Source organism: Brachyhypopomus gauderio, chromosome 11 (assembly GCF_052324685.1).
Source record: "Brachyhypopomus gauderio isolate BG-103 chromosome 11, BGAUD_0.2, whole genome shotgun sequence".
NCBI classification, from domain to species: domain Eukaryota; kingdom Metazoa; phylum Chordata; class Actinopteri; order Gymnotiformes; family Hypopomidae; genus Brachyhypopomus; species Brachyhypopomus gauderio.
In genome coordinates, this window is record NC_135221.1 from 11,623,502 (window position 1) to 11,637,200 (window position 13,699).

At 41.6% G+C, this 13,699-nt stretch overlaps 1 protein-coding gene across 1 annotated transcript in view; it reads left to right on the forward strand.

Moving 5' to 3' along the window:
* Positions 1-1,394: 1,394 nt before the first annotated feature.
* The window catches only part of tnmd (tenomodulin), a 33,286-nt gene continuing 20,981 nt past the window's right edge, over positions 1,395-13,699 (forward strand). Inside the window, exons 1-2 of the mRNA XM_077021921.1 lie at positions 1,395-1,560; positions 3,573-3,707. Coding sequence (XP_076878036.1) covers positions 1,513-1,560; positions 3,573-3,707 — 183 coding nt within the window. The 5' untranslated portion in view covers positions 1,395-1,512. The remainder of the gene's footprint in view (positions 1,561-3,572; positions 3,708-13,699) is intronic.

The following is a 13,699-nucleotide window of genomic DNA, read 5'->3' on the forward strand; positions in this document are numbered from 1 at the left end:
CTTTCTGACACTAGATTCAGATTCAAAAGTATTGGCTAGGCCTTGAGTTAATTGATGATGGTCTAAAAAGACAAATGCAACAAATGAAGATGGGAACTCTGGGAAACTGAGTTCTGGCTGGCTTCCCTCTCGCCCTGGAGAGCCGGACCTGCCCTGAGGATCCAAGATTTGGAATGTAGAGTTTTGAGGCCGGGGTTGGTGGGCAGCCACTGTTCTCATGATGCCTGAGTTATATTTAGAGGCCAGGCCTTTGGATCAGCTGTATATGTGCAGTATATCTGCTGTATATCAGCTGTATATGTGCTGTATATGTGCTGTATATGTGCTGTATATGTGCTGTATATCAGCTGTATATGTGCTGTATATCAGCTGTATATGCGCTGTATATGTGCTGTATATCAGCTGTATATCAGCTGTATATGTGCTGTATATGTGCTGTATATCAGCTGTATATGTGCTGTATATCAGCTGTATATCAGCTGTATATGTGCTGTATATGTGCTGTATATCAGCTGTATATGTGCTGTATATCAGCTGTATATCAGCTGTATATCTGCTGTATATGTGCTGTATATCAGCTGTATTTAATGCTGTATATGTGCTGTATATTAGCTGTATATGTGCTGTATATCAGCTGTATATGTGCAGTATATCAGCTGTATATCAGATGTATATCTGCTGTATATCAGCTGTATATGTGCTGTATATGTGTTGCATATCTGCTATATATCAGCTGTATATGTGTTGTATATCTGCTGTATATCTGCTGTATATCAGCTTTATATCTGCTGTATATCTGCTGTATATGTGCTGTATATCAGCTGTATATCAGCTGTATATCTGCTGTATATCTGCTGTATATATGCTGTATATCTGCTGTTTATCTGCTGTATATCTGCTGTAAATCAGCTCTATACAGAGCTGGAGTAGCAAATCGGGACATTCGGGAGGATTCCTGATGGGCTGGCTCATGCAATCTCTAGTTTGGGCCGATTGGTAGGGAAAAATAATTTTGGGCCAGATTTGGGCATGAAACTCCCAGGCTGAAAAAGGGGCCCACTCCGGCCCTGGCTCTATATCGGCTCTATATCTGCTGATGTGAATGAGTCAGTCATCTTTAACAGTGAGAAATAATAATAATGATGATTATTATAATAATAAATCTAATTTATATCATGCCTTTCTGGTACCCAAACACACAAATCCAGTAGGTGCAGAAAGCCTAGTGTGTGGGCCTGTCTGCTGTATGGGTTCATATCATTCATGTCTGTATGTACCTATGACTGCATTAACTCACTTTAGTAGCATTTCCCTCCATGAGCACATGTCCCTCCTAAATACACGACACACTGCTTAGCATACAGAGAGAAGCAGCGGTGTTAAAGCAGTTCCATCTGAAAAACCCAGCCCTCCCTATCAAATCTTCTCCTGCCTTTCTAGTGGAATGACTTTTTCTTCTCTGACTTCTTGTGGCTGAGGAGCTGTAGAGGTCTGTGCTACTCTGACTGAGCAATGGAGAAGAACCTTCCGTCCAGTAGCCAGCAGACTCTCTGGAAAGATGTGAGTCAAATGATCACAATTACTCTAGCTGGCTGTAATGATCAATGTGCTGATTACTGATCACTGTGCTGACAGTATATTGGTATAATACTATGTGTAGTATCGAATAGCTTGACAAGATTTTTTTTTGTGTGTATGAGTTAATTCATTTCTGAAAAGTACAAAGGGTTTATCAGAGTAAATAATATCAGAAGAGTAGTTCTTTATTTACATATTTATTTGATTTGGTGGAAATCACCAAAATAAATAAGTTTAAGTTTGGGGCAACTGCCAACTGCAATTATTGTTTGCATTCTTGTCTTCTTTAAATTATGGTCAAACTAAGCATATATCAGCAGCTAAACATTGCTTTTATTTTATTTTTTTAATTTCAGTGCTGTATTTTATATGTTGTGCAGTGGGGTTTTATTTTACTGAATACCCATACATTTTAGTTGTATTGAGCTCTATCATTAAAGTCATAGAATGATGTTTTGATTTTCTTGTATGAGTAATGTATTTATTTTCCAATATTCCTAAAAATCTGATTATATTCAATAGTTATTACTTTTTTCAAAAACATATAGTGGTGGCTTTAAAAAAAACACCTTTTTAAGAAGCAAACAAGCCTCAAATGACACATGCAGACTTAAATGCTCGTGTAGGGTATAATTTTTTTCCCTGCTATGCTTCTAAGTAAAAAAAAAAAACAAAAAAACAAGAAAGGAAAAAATCTTATCTTTTCAATAGCAGGAAAATGCAAGCACTCTTTTCACCTCCCCTCCCATCCATCCATGTGTGTATTTTCCTCTGTCTTTCTCTCTCCCCCCTTCTCTCTCACTCTCACTCTCTCTTGTCTTTTCTCATGCAACTTCTCTCCGTCTTTCTCTGGGCAGCAGGGGGCCCCAGGCGTCCCTTGCTCTGGCCCCGGCCGAGCAACAGCCCGGCTGCCTTGTTCATTCTCAGCCTAAAACCCATTTAAAGCTTTTGCTCTGGCAGCTGCCTGGTACGTCTGCAGGGCCGTTTATATTTGGAGTGGATGGAACCTTTTGTCCTCTAGTCAAGTTTCCACTGCTTATGCAACTCCTGGATCACTGTGCCGATTCTGGCTACATTTTTTGCTCTCCGTGCAGGGAGGAATACTTCTTCAGAAGAATGCTGGGCCCCTCTGATTATTTGACCTTCTGTTCCCCAAGCTTCGCCTTCAGAGATGATGGTGCTTCTGTGTTTCGACCAGGACATGATAATAAGAATACTTTCTTAAAGGAAAAAGAAACAAACCGCCTTCAAATTATAACGAATGGGCGTTTGTGCACGTTCATTATGTAGTTGCCTAGGTGTCGAGATCAATTCAGGGAACCATACATTCAAGGCAGAACGGACCTCTTTATTGTGTGCTTCTCTATCTCACCCTGTGAGATAAAAGATAACAGCAGTTGTCAATAGTTTTCTTCCTTTTTTTCTAAAGAGATTCCCTGAGAATGTTATAAACTCCTCTTTCAGCGAGAGACTTCCCTAATAGAAGCTTGTTCAACCCTATACTTCATAATTCTGATTGACCGTGTCCTCTGAGATCCAAGACCGGTCCACTGTGAATAGTAAGCTGTTCCACCGTCCCTGGTGGAGCTCAGTTGGAACAAAAACTCCCCTTTATTAATTTGTGGCCTTAAGCCTGGGGGATTAAGTCCAACAGGCGAACTTTTAATTTGGGACCATTTTAATAAATGTGACCTTTTGTGCCATTTCGGAAAAATTTAAATTGCCCATGTGATTATCATTTCATTCTCAGCTGTGCTCCATCACACTGTACTATACATCCAGTGTCCATAGCTTTAAATTATTATTGTACCATATATTTGTTCTACTTTTGTCTTTTATGGCTTAAAATTTTATTGTATTACATTATTCCTCCTTTTTTCCTCTTAATTGTTTCAGTATATTATTGCATAATTGGGATATTTTCATATTCTCTTTAATGCTGTGCCAATGCATGTTCCTCAGTGCCGGAAACACAGATTTTGGTCTTTTGCTAGGTTGAACTGGGAAAGGAAAAAAGCCCTAGATTCCAGTATTACCAACGTGGTGCCCTGACTCTGGGTCTGGTGTTCCTGGTTCTGGCCCTGTGCATTTTTAACCTCAGGTACATTTGGAATCCAAGCCCTGGGAAGGTAAGAAGAAAAACATTATTCTAGCTGTGGAATGTGGTGTGCTGTTATTATACATGAACATTTACTAAACAGTTGTTTCTGTGAACGTCTTGATGCAAGATAAATATATTTTCTGATTCTATACGTACAGTAATCAATAATAAGTAATTTAAGATGAATAGTGACTTTTTTTGCTAAGTATAATCTCTGTGGCACAACCAAACAGTGCATCAGAATAGTCTCCTTCCTGGAGTCACTGTAAGGGGACATGGTTTTGCGCCTGTATGAAGCATGCTAACTCTCTCAGGATATGGAGTGCTTAATGACGGTGGCTGTGTGGGTCATGTAGATGTAACACGAGGGCGCTTCTACACTTGTACTAATGGGGTCTGCTGGGCCAGCTCCTTATTATGAGCAGCAAGCAACGTGAAGCCTCTGTAAAGGCCTGAACGTTCAATAGCAGTGACACGAGTTGCAGTGCAGCCTTGCAAGCTGTGTGTGTGTGTGTGTGTGTGTGTGTGTGTGTGTGTGTGTGTGTGTGTGTGTGTGTGTGTGTGTGTGTGTGTGTGTGTGCGCGTGTGTGTGTGTGCGCGTGTGTGTGTGTGTGTGTGTGTGTGTGTGTGTGTGTGTGTTTCATGAGTTGTGTTCTCAGTATGCATGCTGACACCTACAGTGTAATCTGACCCCCCACCCCCACCCCCCCGAAAATGAATATTTTAAGCAACGTGGCACATTCCATAGGCCCCGCCTCCTATTTAGGAGTGATGTGTACATGACAGACACTTATCACTGGTGCTGTATTGTCCTGTAAGGCGTCATCAGTTATTGCCCAGACCTTGTGACGTGTATTCCCCCGACAAACTAATTACAAGTCGATACATCAGTGGAGCACGAGTGGTGTGTCTGTTCATCTACTCCACAGCGGGCAGAAACAGCCATAGAAAAAACATTTATCTGGCGTATTGTATTTCCACGTGACATACTAGTCACTTGGGAACTTCTTTTAATTACTGGCAAACATATGTTGTTACAGAGGTCCAAGGAGGAGTTTCCCATCACTTACCCTGCCAGTATGTGGAGTTGGGGGGGGGGTTATAATGAATTACTTCACAATGATCATTTGATGTAAGATGCCACAAACATGTCATCGCAGTGATTGTAATGATGCCTGCCTGCTTCCTGGTGTGCCATTCTGGAAGAGTGTGGGGGGAGGGGCTGTGCTATATTGTAATTATTGATCTGAGACTTCAGCTGGAAATATCCTCTCTTTTAAAAATAACCATGAATTCAACCTGCACCCACCGACAATTTGACATCTGTTCTTTTCACCTAATTCTTATTTGAGTGTGTGTGTTTACTGTGCATTCATCATGTGCTTTTACCTAACTGAATCAAACATGATTTCTCCAAATACTTGGAAGACTCTTTCAAATATGACCACGAGAGTTACCAAGTCTGTGGGAGTGCCAGAAGCACACATGCAACCTCTGCAGCACTCCACGCTCCAGGAACCTTATCTGAACCTCCAGCGAGTGCCATACGGACTGCTATAGTATTAGGCGACACTTCCAATAGATCACATGTATGGGTGTTGGAGCTGTGCTGTGAAATTGGCTCTGCCACACACCGGTGTCAGGCTTAGGAGATGTCCTCCATTATTCAGGCCGAAATTGCTTCACTCACCCTGTCACCATGCCCTGGCCACAAGGCAGCCCCCTCCACAATGTGCCCCCATCCACCTCTAAAGGCCTTCGGGGTCGTGATGTGCTGCTTAATGAACAGTGCTAGCACCTGCTCTTCAGCCACGGTGGCAGACGCAGGACACCGAGCAGCCCTCACGAGTCGCTTTATTTACCGCCGGTGTCCTCAAACTGCCCTTTTCGGCCGAGCCGGTGCCTGTTGTTTTCCACAACACAATAAGGGGGAAAGTACTGTAACTCCGGGACGACAAGATGGAGGTAATTCATCTGTCCTCTGTGCCATGTAGCTACAGTTGAATGAGCAGTACCAAAATAGAACATTTTTTTTTTCCTCTCTCTCTATTCCGCTTTTCTTTGTTGACGGGGATGTTTCTGTGTAGTCTTTAGGGAGAATAATTACAGTAATGGAGCAGGCTACCCTAGCAGAGCAGCTGCCTTAGGCTGTGCCTCCAGGGAAGGGCCTTCAGTCTGAAGCCTTCGCCGATTTACCCCGTCGGGCTCGTTTATCCACTTAGCGTGGGGTCTGTGTCCACTCCTCCACATGTATGGGGAGACGGGTCTCGGTGCTCCCTGGGACTGAGAGGAGCTTTGTAAACCCCCCAACCTCCCCCAACGGTGAAGAAACATCTGGGATAAATTTAGAGATAGTGGGGGGTGGAGAAAGGGAGAGACCAGGACAGGAGCAGGACGGGTGGGGTCCTTCCAGCTGTGAGCCTACTACGGATGTTGATGATGTGTGATTGCATTTCCATGGGAAGGCTGTTCCATAGGCGCTAGATGAGCACTATTGACAGCAAACTTTGTTTAAGATGGCTTTGAATATTTTACCAGTGCTCTCTACCCAAGCACTGTAAGCATTTGGGTGTAGCTGGTTATGCTATAGTAACCTGTATTAAAATTTAATAGTAAAGTATACAAGGTCCTATCAACACATCACACATTCGTTTGACTCTGTCATATGTAGCAGGGACGTAAGCGTCTGTAAAAATTTCAGACTAAGGCAAAAAAGGTACATTCATGTGCTTCAAATTATTCTTATCTTTTCCATGAAAAGCGTGTTCTGTTTGGCCAGCACCAGAAAGCACTCAGCAGCAGCCTTTGAGCACAATGTCCAGCCTCATTTTCCTCTCTCCTCCTATGAAGCTTCCTGGCCACTCTCGCCCCATATATTGTGCAATTTACAGTCTGATTGAGCCTTCACATCCTGTTTCATTCTTGCTCACCGGCCTGAGTGCTGGTCCTCTTGGAAAATCCTCTCAGACTCTCATAGTGCAGAAGTAGATTCCTGCATTCTGGAGGCTCTACACACTGCCCTGCAAAGTAATGACTTTTTCCTTTTTTTTTTCTTGAATTAAACATTTAAAATTGTGATTAAGATATGCGACGCGTTGAGCATAATTTGCTGTCTATAAAATGAAAAAACAGAACAGCCTGAGGAAAACATTTTTCACTCTGACATTAGAATCACATTTGAAATGCGTACATATATGTTGGAAATGAAATTTTCAGAATGCTCCATGAAGGTTTCCCCAAGCTAAACCAAATGCTCCTTCCGTGGTGGAGCTTATCACATGTAGGATGCCAAGGTCCCCCATGCCCAGCAGATGTGGTTCAGTTCGCTGGACAGTGATAATAAACCTCAAGGGAATAATACTTGATTCGGTGATGAAATATTAACCGCGGTATGATTGTCATCTCCCAGGGGAGGCTGCTTTGTTTTGAATTCCACAGTGAAAAGCAAAGCTTGCCAGAGTTTTTTGACCGGCATTCATTCGAATTAAAGCACCCATTTTAGATTTATGCCTTTTGAAACCAGTGACTTGAAAATTGTAGTGCACAATTTGTAACAAGAAAATGACAAAAATTAATGGCATTGACATGACAGCTCAAACATGACATGACAGCTTTTGGGAAAAACAATGCCATCATCTTCGAAGATAGTTTTTAGATCCTTGTATAAATAGAACATTACACAGCTAACCTCTCTTTCATGCCAGTAATCTCACTGACAGACACCTCCAGAATAACCACGTACCACTTATGAGGCAATCATTTCTAGCAGAGCTACAGTCTCTCGTACAGTAAGCAGCGGGTATTGTAAGACGTGGCAAAGAGCAGTGTTGTAATAAGCCAACATGGCCGCTCATTCGTAGCTTCACTAAGTTAGCTAGTGTTCTTCACCTGATCTTGAAATGTGGTGTAATATGTGCAGTTTTCACTCGCATGCCATATGCACCTGAGCTTTGCTATAAAGTGAAACAATGTGATCTCATGTCCAATACCAATAGCAGATTTAGCAGATCCTCACTGTATTACTGAACAATTGCCACCAGTGATTACATCAACAAGAACAAGAATGAGTGTGAAATTTGCAACAACCACTCCGGTACTTTAGTTGAACATTGTATGAATCTCTCGGAGCAATGCACCAAATTATTAAGCATGTCGTTTATTGCTGATCGTGCACAGGGCTGTTTGTGAATGCAGAATGCAACAATACCTCTACAAACCTTACCTAAAGCCTTTTTCGTGCATTATTTTTTTTATCTTCCTGTAAGAGATTTGTGTGTAATTCATGTGTATGTTTAAAGCAGGATGACAAAAAAAAAGACTGGAGCAACCATGACTAATTGCCTGTGTTGTAATTACTCTCATGCTAAACAGAACAACTGAACATCTGACATCATCCGTGAATCCGTTAATTTAGTGGGAAGATGGTGTGCCACCTTTGATTAACATTTTAAAGTTTAATAACATCAAAGGGACTATGTGAATATTGACATTCATTCCTTTCATGGATAAAATAAAGAAATAAACACACCTATTACTCTCTTTCTGTACTTTCCAATAAGATCTTCGTCTTCTCTCTTGAGCTTTCAGGTGCATGAGAGAAGATGTTTTCCACTCAAAAATGAGGTGCATTGAATGTATGAACGACCTTGTAGATATTTTGAACCCACTGCTTGAAAGTGAAATCACTTTCACCACCAAGTGGAGTTCATTTATCTACTAATAACACAACCATCGTATATAAAGAGAGTAAACACGGTGTGTTTATTCTGCCCTGCTCAACCTGGGTCTATAATTTTGCACTCTGCTTATAGACACATTGACTGTAGGCAGCAAAATCATGTCAATTTTGCTTTTAAGAAAGTCTGTTCAAAAGCCCTCAGACAGTGCTGCTAATTGCTGTAAACACAGATGCATTCCTCACATCAAGATTACATTTGAATGCAGCTTTCAAAAGCCTGGCTGTGAGTATTAGCTTATTTTTAGGACACAGTTTGAAACTCTTGAGCAGTTAATAATTGGACAAGTCATTCCAGGATTACTGGCGGGAGGGTGGAGTATTATAGCAGAGAAGTGAGACCTAATGAGAAAGTGTGTGAGAAAGTGCTTCCTCCCTGCGTCTCATGATTGGGCCCTTTATTTTAAAGCAGATCCTCTCACATGACCGTTCACAGCTACAGTCAGAGGAAGACGTTGTGCAGCCATGTGCACACCAGAGGATTACAACGTTTTGTAGCTGTTAACTTCAAGCTGATCTTTGAGATTAGAACATTTTGTGTTGAAACAATCTGCGGAGCACAAGGCTGACATCTCTGCATGATATAAAAGAACTGACAACAACAGAATTAGAGAATCAATACAGCGAAATAGTCAAGGGACCGAAATACCAGTACAAAGCAAGTATACCCAAATAAAGCGAGGAGGCTTTGTGGCTCTGGTGCTGCAAATTCCAGTAATGAAAAGAGATCCCTTTAATAAAGAGGATTTATTCACAGCTTAAGAAAACTACCAGAGATTCCTGTTGTTTTGCGGGCTACAGCCGTGATGTAATTTTGCGTAGCCAGAAGGTTGCGTGACCTACAGGCAGCATATTGTCTAGCACATTTACTCTCGGAGCTCTGTGGGTGTCTGCTGGAGGCCTTGGCAAGCCTTCTTCTGTTCATCACCCCTGAAAACAGGAAACCAGCATATGGTAATTTCTCTTACACTATAGAGCTGCCTTCCCAGATTTAAACATATAAAACTGTTGTTGTTGTTTTTTCTGCAGTCAGGGTAATTGAAAATCATTTTATAGTGTTTATTTATCAATGTTTGGATTTAATGTTACATGGCACAAGAAAGCAGGTTTCCACAGGGCATCATTTCAAAAATGCAAAAAGCTTTTAGAAATTCTAATATACATAATGATGTGACAGTTGGACCATTAATTGCATTTTACGGTGAAATACAGACAAAGAACAGAGCGCTTGTATATCTTGTAATTTACCTAACAGAAAAACACTGCACTACTTTACCATCCCACGCTCAGTTGAATGTTATGGGTAGAGATGGGTTTCAGCAGCCATTGCATCCATAACTTCTTAAACCTCCATCTGTGGCAGCTCTTCACTCTGGTTCCTCTCCTCTCTTTAGAGTTTCACTCTGGTTCCACTCCGTTCCTCTTCAATCTTCAGAGGTTCACTCTGGTTCCTCTCTGTTCCTCTCCACTCTTTAGAGTTTCACTCTGGTTCCACTCCGTTCCTCTTCAATCTTCAGAGGTTCACTCTGGTTCCACTCCGTTCCTCTTCAATCTTCAGAGGTTCACTCTGGTTCCTCTCTGTTCCTCTCCTCTCTTCAGAGGTTCACTCTGGTTCCTCTCTGTTCCTCTCCTCTCTTCAGAGGTTCACTCTGGTTCCTCTCTGTTCCTCTCCTCTCTTCAGAGGTTCACTCTGGTTCCTCTCTGTTCCTCTCCACTCTTCAGAGTTTCACTCTGGTTCCTCTCTGTTCCTCTCCTCTCTTCAGAGGTTCACTCTAGTTCCTCTCTGTTCCTCTCCAATCTTCAGAGGTTCACTCTGGTTTCTCTTCACTCTTCAGAAATTGTCTCTGGTTCTTCTCCACTCTTCATTTGATCACTCCATATGGAAAAAGTGCTCCCTCACTGTCAAACGTTAGTCTATGTTAGACTAAAATGTCACACTCAGCATAGGGGAGATGCTGTTGTAAGTAAATACTTGAATAATTCTCAAAGCAACCAACTCTAAAACCAATCATTAAATTATGTCATGAAATATTTTAAGATACTACATATTTTAAGGGATAGACTTAATGTATCTAAATCTAAACAAAACAAAGAAACAAACAATTTTTACACACAGCTTCTAGGATGGTCTGGTGTGTTGATAAGTTAACTAGTTAGTCTCTCACAGGACTGTGGAGGAAACATTGACCTGCTCCTCCTCAGCCTTTATCCATAAACTGCTTGTTTTAGGCCCTGCTATAGAAAAACAGTACTTAAAAGCACTGATATCCTCAAACCACAGCCTTTCTATCATGGACTGTTGATATAACATTTCTACTGAATGCAGTTTTCAGGTTTCATGTGACAGAGACCATTTCAGCAGATGCTTTCTGGTTTTGATTCATGAATGGAGCTTTTGAGGCTCAGCCATGTTCTTTTTGGCGAGGTAGAGAAAAGGCTTTATTTTTTTTTCTTGTCAGCAGAGAGGTTCTCCTTGATGTATAAATTAATTTTCCCCAGTGTCTTTCTGCCAGTGAAATCATAACATTAACCTTTAGTTGTTGAGGTTGTGGAGAGTTGGGGGAACCTGTGAGGTTCTTGGTTTTCTGGTCTGAATCAGAATTATGACCAGTACTTTATATTCTTTTCTAATGTTTTATGTTGAAAATCGCTAGTGTGTTTTGTTTTGTTTTTTATTTGTTTATTTGTTTGTTTATTTTTGCTATTGTTTTTTTTTTGTTTTTTTTTTTACAGCAAAATCCCACTTCGGTCTTCATTAGCAGCTAATGCTGTTCAACCAAATTATCTTGTGTATCTAAAAGTGAACGCCGGTTCCTTTCTCCTCACACAAGCTGTTTCTAAATGCCACTTTGCCGCTGGGGTACTGAGCGCTCTTGGTCGATGTATTAACACATGGTGAGGCTGAGAACCAATTGGAGCCAGACTGGCCTTTCTGCCCACAGTAGAGGTGACAGTCCTTGTGGGTAGCTGGCTTGAAACTCAGCTCTTGAATGGACATTTAGCTCAATATTTGGCCATGTAAAATCTGTTTCACATTCATAGAGACTCAGCAGAGTGTGCCAGAGTCTTAGGAGAGGTCTTTGATGAATATTTCATGCAACTCCCTCTGCCCTTTCATGATAGAAGATTGGCCTGTATTCATACCGCAAGCCAATTCACATGAACAATCAGTGACAGATTCCATTGTGTCTTCTTTATGGGTATCAGTCACTCATACTCCAGAGCGGAGGCAGTGGGGGGAAGGAAGAGGAGGAACGAGAAAGAGAGGGTCATGACTGCTTGAGAGAAAATGAGGTGGAGAGAAAATACTCTTTACCTTCTTCCATTTTTTTTATAAGCTATGCATCCATCCCAAACTCCCCCCACCCCCCACCTCTAAAGAGCAGTGACCCACAATAGTCAACTAACGCCACATAGTGTTACATCATGCAGTCTCTTGAAACAGTTCTTTTGTCGTGTCTTTGTTATGATGTTATCAGTGGTCTGAGAAGTTGTCTGTAATTGCATATCGCAGGTAAGTAGAATAGTCACAGCTTACCCAACAAACACTGTGACATTAGCTCAAATTGTCTTAGAACCTTAGGATAGATCTAATCTGTTGACACACCTTTATTGCCATGCTTGTACTTAAATTGATGCTTCCTTAAACAATGAATTAGATCAGGATGGCTGCTGGCTAAAACTCACTATGCAGAACCATTGTCCCAGCAGAAATAATGACAATGGGGCAAAAAATAATGCCGATTTTAACGCCGATCATAAAAGCAAACAATGCTTCAGACAGAAGTGTCCCAATCGTCAGCTCTGCCTAACAATACTATGCTGACCAGAAGAAATGGAATTGCTCCTAGAGCACCCCACTCCCCAGCCCGCCTGAGCACAGCTCTATTACCCACACAGTAGTTCAGATCGAGGTGATTTATCACCAGGGAGGGTTCAAGTTGTTTGAAGCGGCCGGCGTGATTAGTCATGTATGTGTGGGCAGCGGAGAAAGCGACCGACGCGCTACAGCAAATTAAAAGCAGCTGTGAATACTGACCGACCACAGCAAGGTGGCCAGGTCTCGCCTGGGAAAGTGGGTCATTACACTCCTTTCACTCTCAGGCGGGGGAGTGGGGTGGGGGGGGTAGTGAAGTCGACATCCGAGGAGCCCACAATACTCAACGTAAGAGGCGATGCTCATTTGAAAAGTGTAAATATAGAGCGACAGGATTGTGCCCCTCAGATGCTTTTTTTTAACTCCCATGAAACAACCCCGCAATTATACATTTGCACAGAAAGTCAAGGACTTATTATTTCTATAAATGTTAGCCCTCCGTATACGTTATGGCTCTGCAATACTTGTGAGTAAACTAGCTGTTATTAATTTCTGCTGGCGGAGGAAGAAGTGAGAGTTCAATCTATTTCAAATTTAAAGACCTGTCCTGCTACTTTGTTGAAAAAGGGCAGACTCCATTATCAAAGTTCTCCCATGTTCATAATATTAATTATGTTTAAAGATCCATCATCACTGTAAAAGCTTATCGGAGAATGGAGCAGATGAGGAACAGCAGTAGAAGACTATTCTATATCTCCTAACCTTCACTGGTAATGATACTGCTATGGCTAGCTTCATTTACATGCCTGTTCCTCTTTTCGTTTTCTGTCTCTGACTTTTTAACCTTTCTGAATTGAATGCTAATCTGTGGGCATTTGACAGCACTGTAATAAGATCTTGAGGGCAGAGAGGGATATAAGAAAACACAAGGCCAAAGGAATTATTTTTGCCCTTCTCTCCAGGTCTGGATACATCTATTAAACATAGCACACACAGTAAGCATGTCTATTTTTATGTTGCATACTTTCAAAATAACTTTAGAAATAACAATTACTTTTAGATTGCGTTTGATCTCTGGTCTCTCATTTTAACAATTTGGACCTCTGTGGGCCAGCATTATATCTCAGCTACAAAGTATTAAAGCCCCAAAATATACACAAATGTAGACATAGCCACAGTGAAAGCGTTTTAGAAACGCCAAACTCAAATCTGTCAGAGATGATAAATTCTCCAAAATTCTGGGATTGTCTGTTATCTGGTGACTACCATTTTGCCATTTTTTGAAGCAGACGCCTGTCCAAAAGCAGATGCTTGTCTTTTGTCATTGGACGTCTCCAGACGCTCTACTAAATGTGTTTGGCAGCCTTGAATGTATTCACTCCCTGTTGATCGTAACTGTAAAAGCCATGCAGGCTGACAGTCATCAGTGTCTGTGTCCATAATGCCTTTGTCTCTGTTGCTTTTGTGC